General features: G+C 55.1%; 3 protein-coding genes across 5 annotated transcripts in view; 1 reads left to right on the top strand and 2 right to left on the bottom strand.

Annotated features, from left to right (window-relative positions):
* Window positions 1–1,940: 1,940 nt before the first annotated feature.
* On the bottom strand, window positions 1,941–14,343 carry zgc:100829 (uncharacterized protein LOC445149 homolog). 3 transcript variants are annotated; one of them, XM_057054117.1, is made up of 8 exons: window positions 14,087–14,343; window positions 12,182–12,713; window positions 10,035–10,179; window positions 9,829–9,928; window positions 9,283–9,324; window positions 9,141–9,200; window positions 7,583–7,877; window positions 1,941–3,139 (listed from the first exon to the last, which is right to left on the bottom strand). In XM_057054117.1, exons 2-8 carry the CDS (start codon window positions 12,366–12,368, stop codon window positions 2,922–2,924), a joined length of 1,047 nt encoding a protein of 348 aa, XP_056910097.1. In that variant the 5' UTR covers window positions 12,369–12,713; window positions 14,087–14,343; the 3' UTR covers window positions 1,941–2,921. The 3 variants fall into 3 exon arrangements, with proteins under 3 accessions (XP_056910097.1, XP_056910096.1, XP_056910098.1); XM_057054116.1 differs by lacking the exon at window positions 14,087–14,343 and adding an exon at window positions 13,309–14,041; XM_057054118.1 differs by lacking the exon at window positions 14,087–14,343 and having other exon boundaries at window positions 9,283–9,321.
* A 559-nt stretch (window positions 14,344–14,902) lies between these two features.
* puraa (purine-rich element binding protein Aa) lies at window positions 14,903–18,425 on the bottom strand. Its single transcript, XM_057054119.1, has 2 exons — window positions 17,544–18,425; window positions 14,903–15,370 (listed from the first exon to the last, which is right to left on the bottom strand). Exon 1 carries the CDS (start codon window positions 18,423–18,425, stop codon window positions 17,565–17,567), a length of 861 nt encoding a protein of 286 aa, XP_056910099.1. The 3' UTR covers window positions 14,903–15,370; window positions 17,544–17,564.
* The window catches only part of nrg2a (neuregulin 2a), a 59,134-nt gene continuing 58,280 nt past the window's right edge, over window positions 18,403–19,256 (top strand). Inside the window, exon 1 of the mRNA XM_057054114.1 lies at window positions 18,403–18,538. The gene's annotated coding sequence lies outside the window, so the exon portion shown is untranslated. The remainder of the gene's footprint in view (window positions 18,539–19,256) is intronic.

Here is a 19,256-nt window from a genome sequence, read left to right as displayed (position 1 = left end):
AGCGCCCCCGTTGCTAAAGAGGGCGACTTATTTTGCATGCTAATGTCAGGAATCCGCTGCACGGCGCCGCTCTGAACGCTGGAAAGTAATTTGGTCATGGCCGTGGGAGGTTGCCGGGGGCGGGAGGTGAGCGGGGAGAAGGGTTGATGGGTGACCAGTTGGCGGGAGGGGGAGGAGGGGGAGGAGGAGGGAGGGTTTTTGACCGTCTCGCTGTGGTGAAAACATGCTTGACACTCCATTCCTTTCCAGCTAATGCGGAGCGGACCGCGGGATGTTAACCCTCTGCCTGCCGCTGTTGCACAATAGCCGGCGCTCACGACACTTCCTGCTTTACATTCTTGGGACACTGGTGGGGAAGCGGCGGTCAGGCTTGCGCAACGCCCGCTGGTATCGTTTCAACATTTGGCGAGGGCAACGCTCGGCGGCGCCGCGCCGGGCCCGCCGTGCCGCGCTCACAAGTTGTTGTGCTGAGCTGAAAATTCCGAGGTCACGTGCCGGGTTCAGGTTCGCTCGTCTGGGAGAACATTGAGGAGTAAGCCACATTTCCTGGACCATCTGCCGAGCATTAATTACGCAAAAGGCGAGACCGGCACCAGGAAACAAACCACGACGTTGCCTGGGAGACAGAGGTCACATGAGAGGATGAGTCACCCAAACCAGAACTACCTCCAAATCAACATCACGTCATGGCGCTTTTACGGTCGGCAACATGGACGTGGGCCGGTTCCTCGGGCTGATGTAACGCCGTATCGTCTGTGTCGCCATACGCCTGGGTCTGAGCGTGTGTGTGTGTGAGTGTGTGTGTGTGTGTGAGTGTGTGTGAGTGTGTGTGTGTGTGGACCTGGCGAGCAGGGAGTTAATGCAGGCAGGGCTGTGGCAGTCCTCCTGCCCCTCAGCCAGATTAATCATGCAGGAGAGACACAGCAGGCCCCCGTTCATTCTGCCTGGGGGTGAAGCTGTGCCCGCATGCTCTGCGTATCACATGGCCCCGGCCCCCTTCCCTCCTCTTAGGCTCGTCCTCCCTCCACCGGGGGGGCTGCGCATGGCTCTGGTGCTGGAGTGTTGTTGGTGGAATGCCACAACTTGCTTTGCTCCTTCCCTCCGCACTGTTGTGCTCGAATTTCACCCCCCAAACGTGAGCTTATGAAGCAGAATTCGGGGACATGATGATTAATCCGTCTCCTTTAAGGTGACAATGACTTTAATAGAACGTCCCCGCGGACGGCGGCGTCCTCGTCCAGCAAGAGAAATGTGTGCGGGGAGGAAGCGTCGGCGCCGAGGGATGCGCACCAAAGGAGCCGCCACAGATGTCTCCCAGAAACAGAGCAGCCACAGACGCCGTCGGGCTCGTTGGAAAACACCGTCGCACAGTTGCCGCGCACGTGTGTTAAATGTTTCAGGACACGTTTGAGCCCGGACGCCGAGCGGCCAGCTGTTAATCCGGCCATAAAACGTACAATGTGCTCGGGGCTTTTACAAGCGAGCGTAATATCGACACTGGTAGCGCGCGTCGACGTGGGCTCACGCAGACGCACGAGAGCCGCGCACACTCGTACGGCGGCGCATTGTTTGCGACCCGTGCGTCGGCGCCAGAGTCTTAGCACGTTGGCCATGAAACGGCACGGAGGCGAGGCCAAGCGCGGCTTAACTGGACTCTCTTTAGCGGCACAAAACGATCCTTTGACTCACGTTTTAAAAGCATCGTCTTAGCTGATGCAACGTTAGCATTCGGGACATTATTGTCCGATTTACCTCAATAAACCTGGAAACCCACCATTGCCCAACTTAGCTTCAGCTTTTTAATCTCTCCTGATATATAGTCAATCTCAACCCCGCAGATGTGTAGCTACATTTTACCGTTAGCTGTTAGCTAACCCACCACCTACATGTCATTAATGCTGCTCTTCATCGTGTGTGTCAACAGAGACGACAGCGGAGTATCGGCTTTTTTCTTCCTTTATTTCAGTGAGCAACGTTGATTTTCTGTGAGCAGATTAGCCCGGCTGCAAATGTTAGCACGGGTAACTGGAGAGAAGCTGATGGGGAGTAAAAAAACGCAGGATTTAGCACCATTTGGCTGTCTGGAGCGCGACCGGAGCCATAAACGTGAAGCATCGCTGGGATTCAAATCCATGTTTCATGAGCCCACATCTACACCCTTTATTTAAAAAGCTAAATGCAAAGTTTGCCCGTACAGCGCGAGCGCGCGCGTGAAAGACGCTCAAAACCCAAAGTTATACATTTTAATGTCGCTTGGATTGCACTATATAAAGTTGACATTAAAGAGGGGAAAAAAGTGTCATTTCATAAATGAGCATCGTCTCACTGTTAAATATCCAAAAACAAACCAACCCCCCCCCGTAGAAAACGTGAGTTAAAAAGGCCGCGCACGCCGGGAACAGTGCAGAAAAGGGAGAGGACAGTAACGATTATTGTTCGATTATTTGGCAGCGACCGCCTCTTTATCCAGGCGAGGTTTTTGGCACCGTCGTTGGTCCACAACAGGTCCCCCATTCCAGCCCGGCTCCCCCTTTCCGGGGGCCGTTCCGGAGCCTTATGAGGGATGAAAATCGGTAAACAGCATAAAGACGAGAGGGAGAAACCGGCCGAGGGAGCGCGTGTCGGCGCGAGGGTGTCGCTGCTCCACACGGCACAAGAGGAAGGTGTTAACGAGCAGATACAGGCGAGAGTCAGAAATTCCCTGGAAAATACAGAAAGAGTCAAACCAACTGCTTTGGAAATTCTATCCCACCAAGAGCGTCCGCAGCATCCGGCTGGAGCCGCTACATTCAAGCTTTTCCATTGATGTGCTTTGGGAGTGAACCTTTTCCATCCGTTAGCCCCGCGGCTAACGCTCCGCCGCTAACGCTCCGCACCGGCGCCGAGCGTCCAGGGAGGGGACGGAGGAAACTGTGCAGGGATTACCTAACGGTGGGCGTGGCCGTGATCCGCAAGTGGCTGGGTTTGGAGGGGAGGGGGGGCTTGGGGACTCGGGTCGGGGCCTGGGCGCCGCCGCTTTCGGCGTTGAAGGTCTTCATGAGCTGAGCCACGCGGCCGCGCCCCGCGCAGGCCGGCGCGCCCCCCGCGGGCCCGGCGTCCTGCGAGGCCGGCTTCCAGGGGGCTTCTGCTCCGGTGACACCTGGGAACGACAGGAGGGGACTCGTTTAAAGGTGGCGCCACCAAACACCGTAAATGTGACGCCATGACAACAGGCCGCCAATAAAGGACAGCAGCTCTTTATTGTTGTTTGTGTTTATTCCTTAACACCACTTTTATTTCCTTCTCTGATGCCGTTTTAAACCTTGGCTGATGAACAGACCCCCACCAACAGGTACAGACCCCCCCTCCGCCCCCCCCATCAACAGCACGCCCCTGTCTATTTCTTCCTCCTCTTTTTATTCCCGTTTCGCTCCCTTTCTCCCGCTCCGTCTGAGCAGAGGTCATCCCGGAGTGGGGACACAGCTGGGTGGACGTCGTCGGTGTGTGTGTGTGTGTGTGTGTGTGTGTGTGTGTGTGTGTGTGTGTGTGTGCGCATTTAGCTGTGTATTAATGCGCGTTCTTGCTAAGGTGCTGTGTTTGGAAGAGGGCGCAGTTGAGGGAGGAATGGAGGGAGCAGGCGGAGGGGGGGGGGGGGGCAGGGTGGAGGGGAGGGGGGGGGAGGAGGGGAGGGGAGGGGAGGGGGGGCCACAGGGACGGCGGTGGAGAGCAGACAGACGCTGCTCAGACACCAGAAGGCTTGAGGAGCCACATATTTTTAGCGTCATCCCCGGGGGACAGAGATATGTGAGAGCACCCGCGTGCGTGGCTCTGCTGATGCGCGTGCACGTGTGGACACACACACACACACACACAACACACACACACACACACACACACACACACACACACAGGCGAAAGAAAAAAACCCCCCCCGAACACACACACACACGCCGTTTCTAACTGTTGAATTTCAAAAGACACGTGCTCATTCTCATGTTACAGCCTGTGCGTACTCACGCGCACGCTCGCGCTCGCGCACGTGCACCTTTTGCTCAGCCCTCCTGCTCGCAGATTCAGTCACGCATTCAGCCAACTCTGACTAACGCCGCGCCACAGCACGGAGTCACGCGCACGCACGTGCACGCCGAGGTGGGACGCGGCCAAACCCGCACAGGCACTCGTGGGGCCGGGGAACCTTTAAAGCTCTTGATGTCTCACAGGCATGAGAAGAAGAGACCCAAAGTAGCCTTTAAGCTTGTTTATTGTTGTTTACGCTCTCCCCCCCCTCCCCTCGCTCTCCGCCCTCCCCTTCATCTCTTCCTCCCCCCCCCCCCCCCGTCTTGCCCTGCCTTCCTCTGCCCCCTGACCCGCGGTTCCTGTGTTAATGTCCTCTCGCCGCGCTGCGTGGGCTTGCCTCTGATTGTCTCGTTGTGTTGTGTGGTCACCACGGAAACCTTGGATAGGCTCCAGCAATTGAGGCTGACACACATTCAGGCACGCACCGAGCACACACGCTAACGCACACACACACACGCACACACACACACACCACACACACACACACACGCACACACACACACGCGGTCAGAGAGTTTTTGAGCTCATAGCCTTGGTGCGAGTCTGAGTGGAATGCTTAATAGAGACAGGGAGATAAAAAGAAAAGAGGAAAAGATGGAGCGTTGGCTTAAGGGTGAGGACTGTTTTTAAGAAATGACACCAGTATTGCTGGAAACGACCCCCCAGCAGCTACCGGCCAAACCGCGGCTATTAAACTGGGGGAGAATCTCCGCATTAATCACGCGTCAGGATTGATTAATCTCCCGATCCTCCGTCCGCTGCCCCTCGAATCGCAGTGCGGATCGTAAAACGTGGAGGATGAGGAGGGGCGGGCGGGCGGGGTGGGGGCTCAAGGCAGTGCCAATCACCGTGCTAGCACAAAAATTAAAGACTAATCTATCTCTTTAAAGACCGGCACAGTTCTGCCAGAAAGCAGGGCGGGGGTCGGAGGGGGGGGGCAGGATGGTGGTGGTGGTGGGGGGGACAGGGGGAGTGGGGCAGAGGGCAGAATTCCCAAGCAGCATGTCTGCGGACTGAAGGGCAGGGAGGGAGAGAGGGAGCGGGGTGAGTGTGTGTGTGTGTGGTGTGTGTGTGTGTGTGTGTGTGTGTGTGTGTGTGTGTGTGTGTGTGCGCGCGCGTTGGGGCCCCTGTCACTTATCAGCTCTGACTGAGCGTCGCCCTGGGCTAGAGTCGGGAAGCTGTGCTGGAATGCGTGTCCTTCCCTCTGAAGGTGAAGAGAGAGGAGAGGAAAGCAGCCCGACAGACGGAGCGCCGCTCAGAAACTGGAACACACGCATGCACGTATGAGCGCGGAGCGCCAGCTGCTGACGGCGTCCTGCCCGTTCGTTCGCCCGGGTCACGTGACGCGTCCGCACCTCCACGTCTCCAGTTCCCCCCCCCCTTTTTTCTTCCCGCCTTACGCGATCGGGGGTCGGGAATTCGACCTTTGCCCTTTGGGCGACCGCCCGAACGGGGTCGTTAGCGTCGCCACGACTCGAGGATGAGGTTCATCCGGGGCAGCTTTGGAGCGGCCCGCCGTCCCTCCTCGGGGGGGATGAAAGAATCCTTGTGGCTCGCCCCGTTCCGAAGGAAACAGCTGAGGCAGGAGCGTTATCCAAGTCAGGCTCATCCTCCCCCTGGAACAGGCTTCCTGCCATTGTCAAGGACAGCCGCATTTTTGTTGGGAGCCGAGGCGCATTTATTCCCAGCCCCGCTCGGCCCGCCTCGCCTCCCACCACACCAGCTGTTCCCTTTACTTTCTCCTTCGCCTCTGCACCTTCATTCATCCTCCGCTACCTTGGCGTTGCCCACGGAGCCGCGCGCTCTTCGGCGTGCCGGGGCACGCACGAAAACACGCAGGCAAGGGATTGTGGGTAACGTGCCATTTGTGATTTGGTTCCAGATCTCGCTCGCAAACGGATTTCGACAAATCCCCTTAAACGCCTGTTTAATTGCTTGAACGGTCTTAGTTCACTTTCGATAACTTTATATCAGGAAACGCTGTTATGGACGTATAACGAGCTCAGAGGCTCTTTTATGTTTGACTGAAAATCTCCTAAAATCTGCAGTGAAATGTCTGGAATCTGACAGTAAAGACAGGGAGGACTTTCACGAGCCCGGAGCCTTGAAACAGTCAGGAGGCATTTTGATAATGGTCGATAAGGTGTTTTGTTTAGGTAAAGGTAACGATCCGCGAGAACTCGCCAGGCGGAACCATCAAGGGCAAGAAAAAAAAAATCTTCTTTTTCAATTGACTTTGTGAAACAAGATCAGCTTCAGGAGCCTTTGGAGTGTTATTGCAGGACGATTGTTGCTCCAGCAGAGGGACCCTGCATTCAGCTCAGGCCTGCAGTACCACCAGGTTCCACTAGATGGTGCTAAGTTTTCCTCTGCCGAATGCTTTTTCCCTTCCCCTGTTATTTCCCACCCCCCAGCAAAAGTGGGTCAGTGTATGGTGAACGGAGGTTCAGTCGGTTCAGGAAAGTTGGTGCCGCTGTGTTCAGAGAGCGATTCTACAGATCAAAAGAGCAGGAACCTGGAAGTCGGGAGGAAATCAAAGACGTTTAAACTGCAGAGTTCAAATAAAACCAAGAGGAGGTTTTCAAAAGCGAGGAGATAAAGTGAGGACAGGGCCGAGAAATGCTCCTAATTTCATTCGCCGTCTGGCGTTTGGTTGAATTAACGCGCGGCTCGACGAGCCCTGCTGCTGTAGCGCGCCCATAGCAACGGAGAAACCGCCAAACAAGCAGGTGTGCGAAGCCAATGTGGCGCCGCGGCACAGAACAGAGCCCCGAAAGCCTCGTTCCTAAGCTGCTCTCATTTCGCTCTGCCGGTCAATAAAGATTCCAGCGGGATGAGGAACCGTTTGGCGAGAACATTGGATTTAGGGAAATAAATCCCTCCTTGCACTGAGAAACCACCAACTTTGTTCAGAGCTCCGACCCAATCGTGTGGGGAGCGTCGAATGCCGATGTCGGCGACTTAGCTGTTAGCTACAGATCACATGCTGCCTCCGAGCAAAGAGGAGCGCTTCGACGTGTTCCCCGGAGTCTCATCAGATAAAGCAAACAGACGCTCGCACAGAAAACAAATCACATTACAGACGTGTGACTGGCTCACGGTGTTCAGACAAAGAAAAGAATGTCACCGCTCAGACTTGTTGAGGCTCACAGCTCCTGTTGTTAGCATTAGCTCCCAATAACGCATCAGTAGTGCAGGAGGGTGTCAGGTTATCAGATGTGTTTTATCAGCATTAAATACTTCTTCACTTCCTTCTGCAACCTTTAGTTAGTGCAGCAGGTCTACCCCGCGTTAGTCTGTACTTCCTGTTTTGGCAGACGCCAGACGTTGCGCTCGCGTCTTTATTTTTCAAGGTGATATGAAGGGAAATGTGGCATCGTCCTGCGTACACGTAGAGCGGTCCTACTAAATTTGTAAGAACAAAACGGGGAATTACAGGAGCGACCTCTGACCCTAATCCCTTTGTTCTGCCATTGTTCACCGGCTCATTGAATTGTTGGGCTTTTTGGACGCCATCCCAGCTTACCTCTCCCAGTTTTGGTCACTGCGGCCTCTTGGGGCTTCTGGGGCTCCTGCGCGCCCGGGCCGGATCTGGCGTCCGCCGTCGTTCCAGAGCCCTGTTTGAGCGCGCTGTTGGAAGAGGCCGGCGCCGGCGTGCTGGCCAGCATCAGGCTGGAGAAGCCGGGCCTGCTGTTGACGGAGCCCGGGGCCACAGCGGCCGACGCCGGCCTCACCGTGACGGGGGTCGCTCTGACGGGGGGCTTGGAGCAGACGGAGGAAGGCGGGACGGACTTCGTCTCCGTGGCGCCGGTTGACTCCGACTGAAGAGGAGGGAAGAGGACAATCAGTGTGGACGGCTCATTCACACGCAGCGAAATTACTGTCAATTACCGCCATGTTTGATTATCGCGGGACAAATGATTCCCCGAATTACGCGGCAATGACAACACGGCGCCGCGATAAAACACACGGCTCCGACCACTGATTAAGGGTTGAAGGGTGGGGGGGGGACAGGACGATAAGATGACTCGGAGATCACGCCGCCTCGCTAATCTCCCCTCCTGATCTCGCGCCTTTTTAATCAACAATCTCAAGCTGGGTCCCTCCGTCGCTAAAGCAACCGCAGGAAAGCTGCAGCGGAACGAGCAGCGGCGTCGGCCTCGCGCCGCCGCCACGCCACAAATCAATGAGGCTTGCAAATAGATTAGCCTTGATTTCCAGCCCCCCCCCCCCCCCCAAGGTGTGGATGTTCGTCGTCACGTTGGCGAGAGAAGCGTCGCCGCCTGTCACCTAGAGCGTGTGGCGCAGACCAAGACGTGATGGGGAGGAAGCGTCTCCTTCTGTGGCGGGGGTGGGGGTGGGGGGGGGGGGGGGGGGCAGAGAACAGAGGAGCGCGCACGCACCCAAAGCTCAGGAGAGCGTCCCACAATCCCATCCATCTGCGGCTGACGCAGCCTCCCTCTCCTCGCTTTAATTCCCTGATCAAGTTCACCAACCATCTGTTCTAGGACGGTCCAGAAATCCTGCCTTTGCCTCTGTTAAAGTCAACCGTTCGTGCCGAGCGTGTCACCTGCACGTGCGCACACACACACCACACACACACACACACCACACACACACACACACACACACACACACAGAAAGTGAGGGGAGGTGGAGAACAGACTCCCCTGACAACCCGGGGCTGGAGCGATGATGGAGCCAGCAGGAGGACGGTTCGGCTCAGCTGCTCCCCGGAGAGGCAGACGGGGGGGGGGGGGGGGGGCGGCTCTGACGAGCGGGGGCCAGGGAAGAGAGGATTGTGGGAGAAAGATGATCCGCGGGGAGGCTGGGAGCGAGGGGGGGACAGCTGGCCTAACCACCATTTCCTGTTCCTCGCAGAGGGTGGGACTGACATGAAAAGACACGGGGGCTAAAGCCACATTTTAAAAGAGCTGACAACCAGATCCCGGCGCCGTCGCTCGCAGCTGGCTGGGACGCACGTTTCAAAGTCTGCGGTGACACTCGAATTAAGGCAGGAAGCGCCGAAAAGTGCAGCACGCCAAAAAGGGAAGACAGAGGCACACTTTTCCTCCCACACATACCTCCTCTGCTGCTGGAGCCGGAGCTGGAGCCGGAGCTGCTGGACGATCACTCACTGACACCTGTGGGTGGAACAGAGGCATTACAAGAGCGGCGGAGGCCCGATGCAACCCCAGAGCCCGCCGCTGAAATGCCCGCACTCACCGGCAGGGGGCGCACGGCGCCCGCCTCCTCGCCTCCGCCCTGCTGGGAGAAGCAGAGCCGTGACAGAAAGTGCAACAAGAGACACGTCACCCTCCAAAAACCCCCTCAGTTTTTTTGGAAAGAACAGAGCAGAAATTGTTTTGAAAGGTTCGGCGTGCACGTAGGAGATAAGATGGCGTGTGTGTGCGTGCGTGCGCGTGTGTGTGTGTGTTGATGTGACTGTAGGGAAATCAGCGACTGTGATGCTCCAGTTTCCAGTGAGTGAGCAGCGTGCTGAGGCCAGATGAGACCATCTACCCCAGTTCGCTCCTGCCTTTACGGTTGCCATGACAGCACAGCCTCCCTCACCCACTCTCTCTTTCTAAATTTTGGGATAGAGAAGTTTATTCCCTGCGGCCTTTTGCGTGTTTCACGTGTCCAACACGTTGACACGGGTGACGTGGACGCGCAGACACGAAGATACGGAGACAGAAGGGAGAAGCCAGAAGCAACAGCAAACGTTTTATCGCCATCGCCGAACGTGTCCGGTGGGAAGCAGCGGAATACCTTTAAATGCAGTGAAATTCCCTTCGGAGCGTTTGGGGGGGGCTCTCTCTCGTTGGCAGCGGGTTCGGAGCATTTTCTGCTCTTCAGGATCGTTTGACTCCTGCAAAAACACCCAAAATGATTCCAATCGTGCTCCTAAAAGTTGGAATCGTCCCTCTGCTGCGGGACTTTTCCTTTTTCCCGTTTTTCCCGTTTTTTCCCATTACTTCGTGCTGTTCGGGAGGTTCGGCGCCTTCTTCTCCCCGATTCCGGAGCAGATGAACTTGGAGGTCAGCTCGTCCACGTCCCCGATCACGACCACGGCCACGTCGCCGTCTCTGCCCAGCAGCCAGCTCACCGTCTTACTGTTGGCTGAGGAGGAAACACAGGCCCGGGTCAGGTAGGGGGCTTTTCATCAAACACGCTCGTGCACGTGCACTAAACACGCACGTGCACGGCCTCTACCATCCCATAAACGTCCCATAAACGAGCGCTTGGAAACACGTGTGAGGAGCTGGAGCTGAGGGCTGAAGGCAGCACCAGACCAGGACCTCAAATGTTCCCTAAACTTTTCCCGTGGGGTCTGAGGTTCTGGTTCTGGTTCTGGTTGACTCTGACTTGATCACGCCACCGGCCTCGTGACGGCGTCGGGGTGGCGAACTGGTTCAGCCAGCTCACAGCCTCCACGTGTCGGGGAACAGTAGCTGCGACGCCACACGCATCAAAACCTCGGCAAACGGGTTGTCCAAGCAAACTGACACAAAGGCCGCAGCGCCGTTGTCCCACAGCGGCGCCATTGTCCCACAGCGGCCGTTGTCCCACAGCGGCGCCATTGTCCCCCGCCGCTCCGATGAAGCACTTCCGCCGAGTCACTGTAGGATCGTTTGGGATCTTCTGCCGCGGTGACACGATCCACGGATCTTCCTCGTGTGAATGTCAGCAGCAAGAACATGAGATCATGTGACCATGAAGCCCCGTGACCAGAAAAGGCTGAAGGCCACAAACAAGTGGGGGGGGGGGGGGGGGGGGGAGGGGGGAGGGGGGGGGGAGGGAGGGAGGGAGGGGGGAGGTTCACTTTGTGAAGAGAAGCAGGTTCAGCGGGTCTCAAATCAAAGCCTCTCTCTTCCCCTGCTGATTGTTTTCAAGGATCCGTCCTGACACACTTCCTACTTTGACACCGAGAGGCGGCCTGGCCTCCATTTCCTCCCGGCCGGACAGGAAGCCGGCGTGGACGAGCGCCGGGACCATGTGACCGGGGTCTGCGGCCTGATCGCAGCAGCTGTGAGAGCGAGAGAGAGAGAGGGAGAGGGAGACGTTCTCTCACTTCTCCATAGTCGAGCCTTTGTTGTTCCTCAGAAACGAGACCGGTCGCACTGTCAATCACATCCGACGCACTTCCTGACGTCAGAGGCCTCCCGTTACTCCTAAAAAAGACTGAAGAACACAGCTGGAGAAGCTGGAAAAGCTCTGACATGAAAGAATGAACTGCGTTCTGGCCCTTTGATCTCATGGTAAACTGGAATTCTGAGACGACGCCGGCCGAGCCGGCAGCGGCCCAGAGGGCGCCGCAGCCACGGAGCCTGTGGCGTAAATAAATCCGTCTAAACTGGGAGCAGTGGCGGACGCTCCGGTCTGTCATTTGTCCTTCTAAGGATATGAAAATCGGAGCGCTTCTTTTCCGTCACACCACGCGTTTCCCAGAACCGCACTCTCACCACGTCAGAGGAAGAAATGCTTCTGCAGGACCGGTCCGACCGGTTCCCGACGCTCCGGGGGTTTCAGCCCGTCTCGCTGCGGCGTTCCTGTCAAACCGGCCACCAGATTCCACCAGCACTCGCAGCTTTGGTCTCCACGTTTCGGAACTCGACAACCGGCCTCGGCATCACAGGGATGCTCGGAACCGCTCTGTGTAAATGTTAGCTTGACTTGCGTCCGCGTTGTTGACGTTAGCTCGCCAGCACCATCCATCAGCTTTAGCTGTTTATGCTTCAGGTATAAATAGAAGCTTCCTGCCTGCTCGCCATTGCTGCGGGTCGGCGCCCTCTCCCTCCCCGGCTAATGGCCAACAGCTGTCGGCTGTTAGCCTAGCTCGCCATTTTTAAGAAACCTTAAACCTGCTGAGTGGATTTGAGGTATTTATTGTTGAGAAGATGGGGCGCGCGGGTGCGTGTTTGTCTCCGCCCCCGCACACGTGCTTCTGCCCGTCTAAGGTTTTGCAACTGTGTCAACACGCCAGCGAACAGGTGGGGTTTTCTTTTTCCATCCGAAGCTTTGTTTGAAAGTTCGGCGGGTGCCCGAACGTCTCGCGGCTGCGCCCTAACGCGTCACGGACGGGGAGAGGAGCAGAGTTAGCCGAGGGAGTCGCCGCGGTTACCTTTCTTTGGCTTGGTCCTCCTGTGCTCGCCGTCGCCTCCTTCCCCCTCCAGCTTCTCCTCGCGCTCTCTCCAGCGCCGGACCTGCTCCTGCCGCATCTTCAGGAAGAGGGTCTTCTTCTGGTCCTCGTTGAGCGCGTCCAGCACGTCGGGGTCGATGTACATGTCCTGCAAGATCTGCTGCAGCATGTTGGCGGCCTGGCGGGGATGGGGGGGGGGGGTCGATCAAAACCCGCTGGACCGGGCAGTGGCGAGAGAGGCGGAGACGCTGTCCTCAGGACCAACAGCTTCTTCTTCTCTGCTGCTTTATAGATTCATGGTGTTGAAGGAACCGGTCTTCCCCCGTGGCTGTTTATTCACACACTCGTCGCATGTCCGGCGGGTTCCTGTCCCGCACGCCCGCTTCCTGTCCCGCACGCCCGCGTCCTGTCCCGCACGCCCGCGTCCTGTCCCGCACGCCCGCGTCCTCTCCGCGCTGCGCTCCTCCTTCCTAAGACGTCAGTTAGCTCTGTCAGTGGACGTCGGCACTTCAGCCTGCGAGGAAACACAAACAAAGAGGGCTTGGAACAGGTTTACGGTCTGAGTGCTGTCCAACAGGTCATGCAGTTGGGCTTAAACTTATCCAGGACACCACCCCCCCCAGGGACTCTTGTGCCTCCTCCTCTACCCAAGAACCCTGAGTCCAAACTGACCCAAAGACGGGACCTCAGACTGGGAGGAGACTTCTGAGGAATGAGAATGTGTCTGTCATTGCTAGCCTACTTCCCCCCCCCTTCCTGAGCCCAAAACCCCCACAAGAACAGCTCCCCGTCAACATGGTGGCTCTCTGGCTTGGGAAGGGGGGGGGGGGGGGGGGGGGGGTCAGCCCCTCTAAGAAAGGGGGGCTGATCTAAACTCCTCCAGACGCTGTAGGTAGTGAAACAATGGCAACATTAGCAGCACTCGGAGGGAGACGGAAGCTCTCACACTCAGAAGGACCCAACCGCTGGAACCCGGGTCGGGTTCCGCGAATCGCAGCGTCGGGCATGCAGAGGGAAGGCTGGGGGGGGGGGGGGGAGAGTGCGAGAGGACAGAGGAAGTGGAAAAGCCGAACTGCGTGAGAAAGGGAGAAATTGGGTGAAGTACTCACAGCGGGAGGAAGGCAGCCGCTCCACAGCAGCGTAAGCTAACTATGCTGAAGCGCCCGTGGGTCCTGCTCGCCTTTGTGTGTATGCTGATGACATCACAGCATTCCACAGCCTCCCTCCCGCCCCCTGTCTCACACACACACACACCCTCCCGCGCATGCAAACACACATTTGAGTCAAAAGAAAGGGGAAGAGAGCTAATGAGGAAGCTGATGGGACAAACTTGTCATGAGCGAAATAAGGAGAAGAGAGAGAGAGAGAAAGAGGGAGGGGTGGAACTAACTGGCCCAGAGCCAAACAGCAGCTAAAATAACAGCTTAAATGACTTGTCTGGGTACTTCCTGTCATTAAGGCCCCCGGACCCTCGGTGAACATGTCTTTGAAGAACCTGCTGAGGTGAGAGATGGAAGATTCCGACCAATGAAGGGAGGAGGAAGGGCTGCGTCACCCTGCTCCTTTCTCTCTTAATCCAAAACTGGTTCCTGAACACGAACTGGGTCCCAGGTCCTGGCCTGTCAGCCCTTAGACCTGACCCCGATTCCCGCATTCACCACACCCAAAACTCCAAAACTATCTGCTGAATCAAATCCCAGCCGCTATTATTGCTTTAGTGTCTCAACCTGGTCGAGTTTAAACGAAAGACTGAGGATATTAAACGCATTCCTTCCAAATTAAAACAGAATTGGGACGCGGACACCAGAACGTTTCTATGAAAATAGCACATTTGCTCCATGCACGAACAATAATTGACATTTTCCCCACAGATTTTTAACAGTTTACCCGCAGATTAAAGTGGGTCACGCGCCCGTCCACGCGCATTTCGCTCCTTTCGGTGAAGTCAGAGCAAAAGAATTTTTCGGGCTCTGCGTCATTCAGCGCACCGCGGGAACAAGATGGGGAAAAGGTCACGGAGGGGGAACCTGAGGCCGATCGGGCGCGTGTGCGTGGACGCACGGATGGAAAAAAGGTGACGCGATGGAACTCTGAGCGGGTTTCAAACCTCTCAAACCGCTCGAGGCCGTAAAAGCTGCGTGCACGTGCGACGCGAGATTCGCGTGAGCAGATGTTTACCTCGCGTTGCTGAATCTTGCGCACGCGCCCCGCTTCCGCCTGCCTGCCTCCGCTCTTTTGTTGGCGCGCTGCGCCCTCTAGTGGCCGAGCGCGAGACCTGCCCCCGGCATGACGTCATCACCACAGCCGGCAAAGGAACGGGGTCAAAACCTAATTATGATGATTGCTGGCTGCATTGGGTCATCGGCGACAGTAATTAACCGTCTGGAACCTTTACATTTACATACGTGGTGTCACACGTCATGTCCAGATCCTAGAAGCATCTTAGAAGCAGCAAAGTCCTTTATTTTCTTGTCCCAACCTTCTCGCCAGGTCAGCAGGATGGTGGTCAGGGCTCAAACACCCCGTCCGGCACCGCTGGGGCGGCCCACGTGGGCGTCCAGATGCATGGTTAGCGTTTGTGGAACGTTTGGCTTTTATTTTTAAATATTTCCACTCGGCTATAGTGCATCGTCACCCTTTAAAACGTTTTCAGATGGGTTTCCACCACACGGTTAATAAAAACAAATAAACAGAACACATACATTTTGAATGTATATCTCTCCCCCTCACGGGTAAATTAAATTTATTCTTTAAAATTTGTCAAATGTACATAAATTATACTGAATGCATCGCATGAACAAAACAAAACAAAAGCCCTCTTATTTAAAAAAAAAAAAAAGAAAAAAAAAAAAAGAAGAATCAAAGTAAGAGAAAAACATTCTTGGTTAAATGAGTTGAAACAAGTGTTGGTCAGGCAGATCAAAGATCTGGGAGATCAAAGAGATCAAAGTGCTACACAACCACCACTCGCTGTACCGAGGATCAGCTCCACGACTCCATCCCGGTCCCATCGCTGACCTTCCAGAAGCCACAACGTCGCCGTTTTCCTGTGGATGTTCGACATTGTTCGAGTTAACGGAGGCCGGGTCACCGGGTCGCCGGGTCGGCGCCGGGTCAGCGACGGCCGGGTCGCCTGACGGAGCTTTAAGTGCAAATCAAGGCATCCGAGATCTTCATGAGAAATAAACATGGAGTTCAGCCACATGCTTTTAAATATTAATCATATATTTAATTGATATACATATATTGCCGCCATTGGCACATACGATATTGCACACAGTGATGAAATGTTGCACAGAAAAAATAGAGTTTTGTTGTTTTTTTTGTGGGCAAAACATTCCAAAGTTACAAATAATGTGGAATAACGCTGAAAAGGTAAAACTGCAGAAAACATGAAAACAGAAGGAGACGCGCTCGCCGCTCCCCGTCCGCTCAACCACGGCGAGCGCGTCGACTATCCGAGCTATTCCGACGGGCGCGTATTCCCGGACCCCGGGCGGCGTTCCCGGCCAGCCCCTGCTCTTCCCGCCGACGCCACCTGGCCGGACGAGAGCCGACTCTTCCGCATCGTCTTGCATCTAGGTGACCACCCGCTTCCATGGTTACATGTAGGCCGATACCTGGATGGCTGCAGGGAGAGGGCGGAGGAAGGAGTGAAGGGACGCAGAGGAGAAGAAGAGGGCTCTGCTCCCCGCTTTTTTTTTTTTTTTTTTTTTGAGGGTTTGGGAGCGAACCCTTTGTAGCACCACCAGTCGTGCGTTAGCACACAAGGGGCCGAGACACGAAAGAAAAGTGGAAGAAAGAGGAGACGATGAGAAGCGTCGAGACTTGCGATCCAAAGCACCGGGCCAGCGTGTAAGCATGCGGAGTGTGTAAGGCACCAGGTTGTTTATATGCTGAAGAGGACGCTCCCAATCGGATCTTTTAGGCTCCAAAAATAGGTGGTCAAGGACAGTCCGGTTTGCTGGTTTCCAGTCAATCTAAACGAGGGAGCGGTGGGTTTACTGAGGTAAATCTGATGTCTGATTGTTGCCAGTTCCTCTGGAGTTTATAAAACTGCTATCACACATCTATGAGATGCGACTGAACTGGTTCGCACGACCAGTCGTGGGGTTTTTTTCTCCCCCTTTTCCTGGTGGCGGCCCGAATATTTACAATTAGACCAAAACCGGATCCCGTCGGCGCCCGGCAGACGCGCGGGCTCGCGAGTCAGGGAGCGAGCGCTGGGGTCGGGGTCCGGTAACGATATGGAAGAGTCCTTGAGCCAGTATTTTGGGAGACCGACGGAATCTACATCAGTGCAGATCAACATGCAGCGGCGGCGCTCCTTGGCACCGGCTGGACCTTCGCCGCCCAAAAACGAGCTCGCCAAACGTCTCCGTCTCCGACGCAATAACCCGTACCTTCCTGCTAACCCTCAGCGTGTGTGTGTGCGCGTGTGTGTGTGCGTCGGGGGGGCTCCTCTGGTCCTGTCGTCTGCGTTGAGGCCGTTTGCTACATGTTGCCGCTGCTTTTTCTCTATCACACACTTAGTACCTTTAAAATGAAGACATTGCATTAACGACGACACACACAGTCTATAATATACCCATCTGCACGGCGAGAGCTTCAAACGAAAGAAAACGACAATATTCCTATTTCCCCGGGCGCCACCGGCCCACGGCGCCGCGCCGGACGCCGCCGATACGTCCTATATATTCGACTTTGATGCGTATTGCACGACAGACGGCGCCGGTTCCGTCCACGCGGGCCGAGCCCTCCGACGACCTCCCGTGCGCGCGCGTCTCTGCTCGCAAAGGTAAACGGGACGGCGAGCACGCGCGGCGGCCTTCTGGGGGTCGCGTCCGTCCGTCCCTCCGTTCGTTCGTTCGTTTCTCCGGAATTTTGGTTGGAAAAAAAATCGAAAAACTTCTGATTTGTGCTGAAGTCGTTAGTTGGCGGCCGGTTCCAGTCGGACATTCCAAACGCCTCGATTTTCCTTTTTTTGTGGTTTTTTTTTTAACACAATAGCGTCAACTGGTATAAAAGTCTTCTTCTTCTTCTTCTTCTGTTAATAAGGGAAATAAACTCAGTTCCACGTCGTCCGTCAAGTAGGAAACAATGTTCAAATATAACGTTATTACTTTGTTTAGCAGCCCGTTACTGTATTAATGGTGAATAAGTGGGGGGGTAACATCCAGCGATGAGTGACACCATGTCATAACTGTCAGGTTGTGGAGGTTCTTATACTGAGGGTGATGCTCCCTTGGAGTTAAACCATTAACAGTTAAATCTTTAGATTTCTTTCTTTATACAGTAGTTGTTTGTTTTAATATATGGGGTTTTCTCGGGTTATTTTCGTTACTTTCGCCTGGGCCGGTCCGCATCAATCCTCGTCCCCATCGTCCGCCTGCATCTCCTCCTGCTGCTGCTGCAGCTCGCATGCCCTCTTCTCCCGCTGCTTCTCCTGGATCTTCTTCATCTCCTCGGCGTATTTGCTGAAGGTGTTCCCGAACTTGGACCAGACCTTGTAGGGCACCGTGATGGAGTTGCGGTAGGTGGGCTTCACCTCGCTGACCCGCATGAACACGCCGTATTTGTTGGAGCCCACGTCGAAGAAGAAGCGCTTGTTGTCCACAGTCAATGAGGACCCCTCCGGCAGCTCCGCGGGCTCGTCCTCGACGCCGTAATCGTCAATAAGTTTAGCCAAAGCGTCACGAAACTCGATAAGTCCCTGGGCCGGCAGAGCGATCGTCTGGCCCTGCGTGGAGCCCAAACCGGGCCCCCGGTTAACGGTCTGTCGGATCCTGAGAAAACGTCCCCTCTGGTTCTCTTTCAGATCCATATAGTATTTCCGATTCTCGCGCACCAAGAACTCGCTCTTGAGCGCCCGCCGGGGCTCGTCCTGAACCAGTCCCGGATGCGTCGGACCCAGCTGGGCGTAATGTTCGATGAAGTCTCCCAAGTAGTCGCGGAACTCGACGGCCACGGACATGGACAGCGTGAGGCGGCTCTTGTTTCCACCGGCCCCGACTTCTGCTATCTTTAAGAAGCGGCCTTTTGGGTTCTGCTTTACGTCCAGATAGAAGCGTTTGTTTTGGATGTCAACCCGTTTGGACGCCAGCTCCTGGGTCTCGTGTTGGAGCCCGGAAGCCGAGCCCGCCCCTCCTGTCGCCAAGTGCATGGAAGCGAAGCCTGGGCCCATGGCTGCTCCTCCCTGCTCACTTCCACTGTCTCGGTCCGCCATGATGCTGCCTGCCTGCCTTCTCCCTCTGTCTGCTGCAAAGCCACGGCCAGCCACGGCGCCAAGTCTCGCGAGATCTGCGCGGAGACGTGAGGAGGAGACAGAAAAAAGAGCAGGTGAGGCGAGACTCGGCTGCTAACAGCAGCTGTAGCTTCAGTTCAGAGGAAAGTGAAACTAAGCCACTGCGTCGTGTCCTTAAAACTGTTGTTAAGATTAAAAACTTAAAAAACAACCTGTTTGTAAATGTAGGGGGAAATGCCCCCCCCCTCCCTCTGAGGCGCTCGGTGTGAGATTGCAACGAGCTAATTATTTAGCAAACAGTAACAGGCCAAATGTTCTGTCGGGCTTATTATAGTAAAAAAAGGTTTATTTGACTTATTTAATGACTCGTTCTCATTGAATAATTCCCATATATCATGATAAATATCACTAAACAACCGCAAACGCCTGTGCTGTGCAAATAATAATGAGAAATAATAATAATAATATTAATAAAGGTTTAAAGGGAATTTTAAGCATGCCATCGTGCTCTGTACCAATAAGAAAAGATGTTTATTATAATAGTATCACTTTATTATATTTATGAATATTGTTCATGTGATTCAGAACTGATTTGTTTGTGCATTTCTGCCACACCCAGAAAACTCTGTGTGTGTGTGTGTGTGTGTGTGTGTGTGTGTGTGTGTGTGTGTGTGTGTGCTTTAATCACAGTGCCGTCTGGCCTCGGTGAGACTATTTTTTAAACTCCATGAAATTGCTATTAAAGCCCATAATAATCCAGAAGAGCCAATATTCTCCTGACCAGGTTGTTTGACGCCTCCAGCCGTCGCGGTG

This window comes from Takifugu flavidus, chromosome 14 (assembly GCF_003711565.1).
Source record: "Takifugu flavidus isolate HTHZ2018 chromosome 14, ASM371156v2, whole genome shotgun sequence".
NCBI classification, from domain to species: Eukaryota; Metazoa; Chordata; class Actinopteri; order Tetraodontiformes; family Tetraodontidae; genus Takifugu; species Takifugu flavidus.
Note: the sequence above shows the minus strand (reverse complement) of the source record. Positions and strands in the feature narration are given on the sequence as shown.

Excerpts from the sequence above, each read along its gene's own strand:
- zgc:100829 (XM_057054117.1), bottom strand. The coding sequence starts at position 12,368 with ATGCTGCAGCAGATCTTGCAGGACATGTACATCGACCCCGACGTGCTG. Across the intron at positions 10,180-12,181 it reads GAGGACCAAGCCAAAGAAAG|CCAACAGTAAGACGGTGAGC; the intron begins GTAACCGCGGCG and ends TTTCCTCCTCAG. Across the intron at positions 7,878-9,140 it reads CGGCTCCAGCAGCAGAGGAG|TCGGAGTCAACCGGCGCCAC; the intron begins GTATGTGTGGGA and ends CCTCCTCTTCAG.
- puraa (XM_057054119.1), bottom strand. The coding sequence starts at position 18,425 with ATGGCGGACCGAGACAGTGGAAGTGAGCAGGGAGGAGCAGCCATGGGC.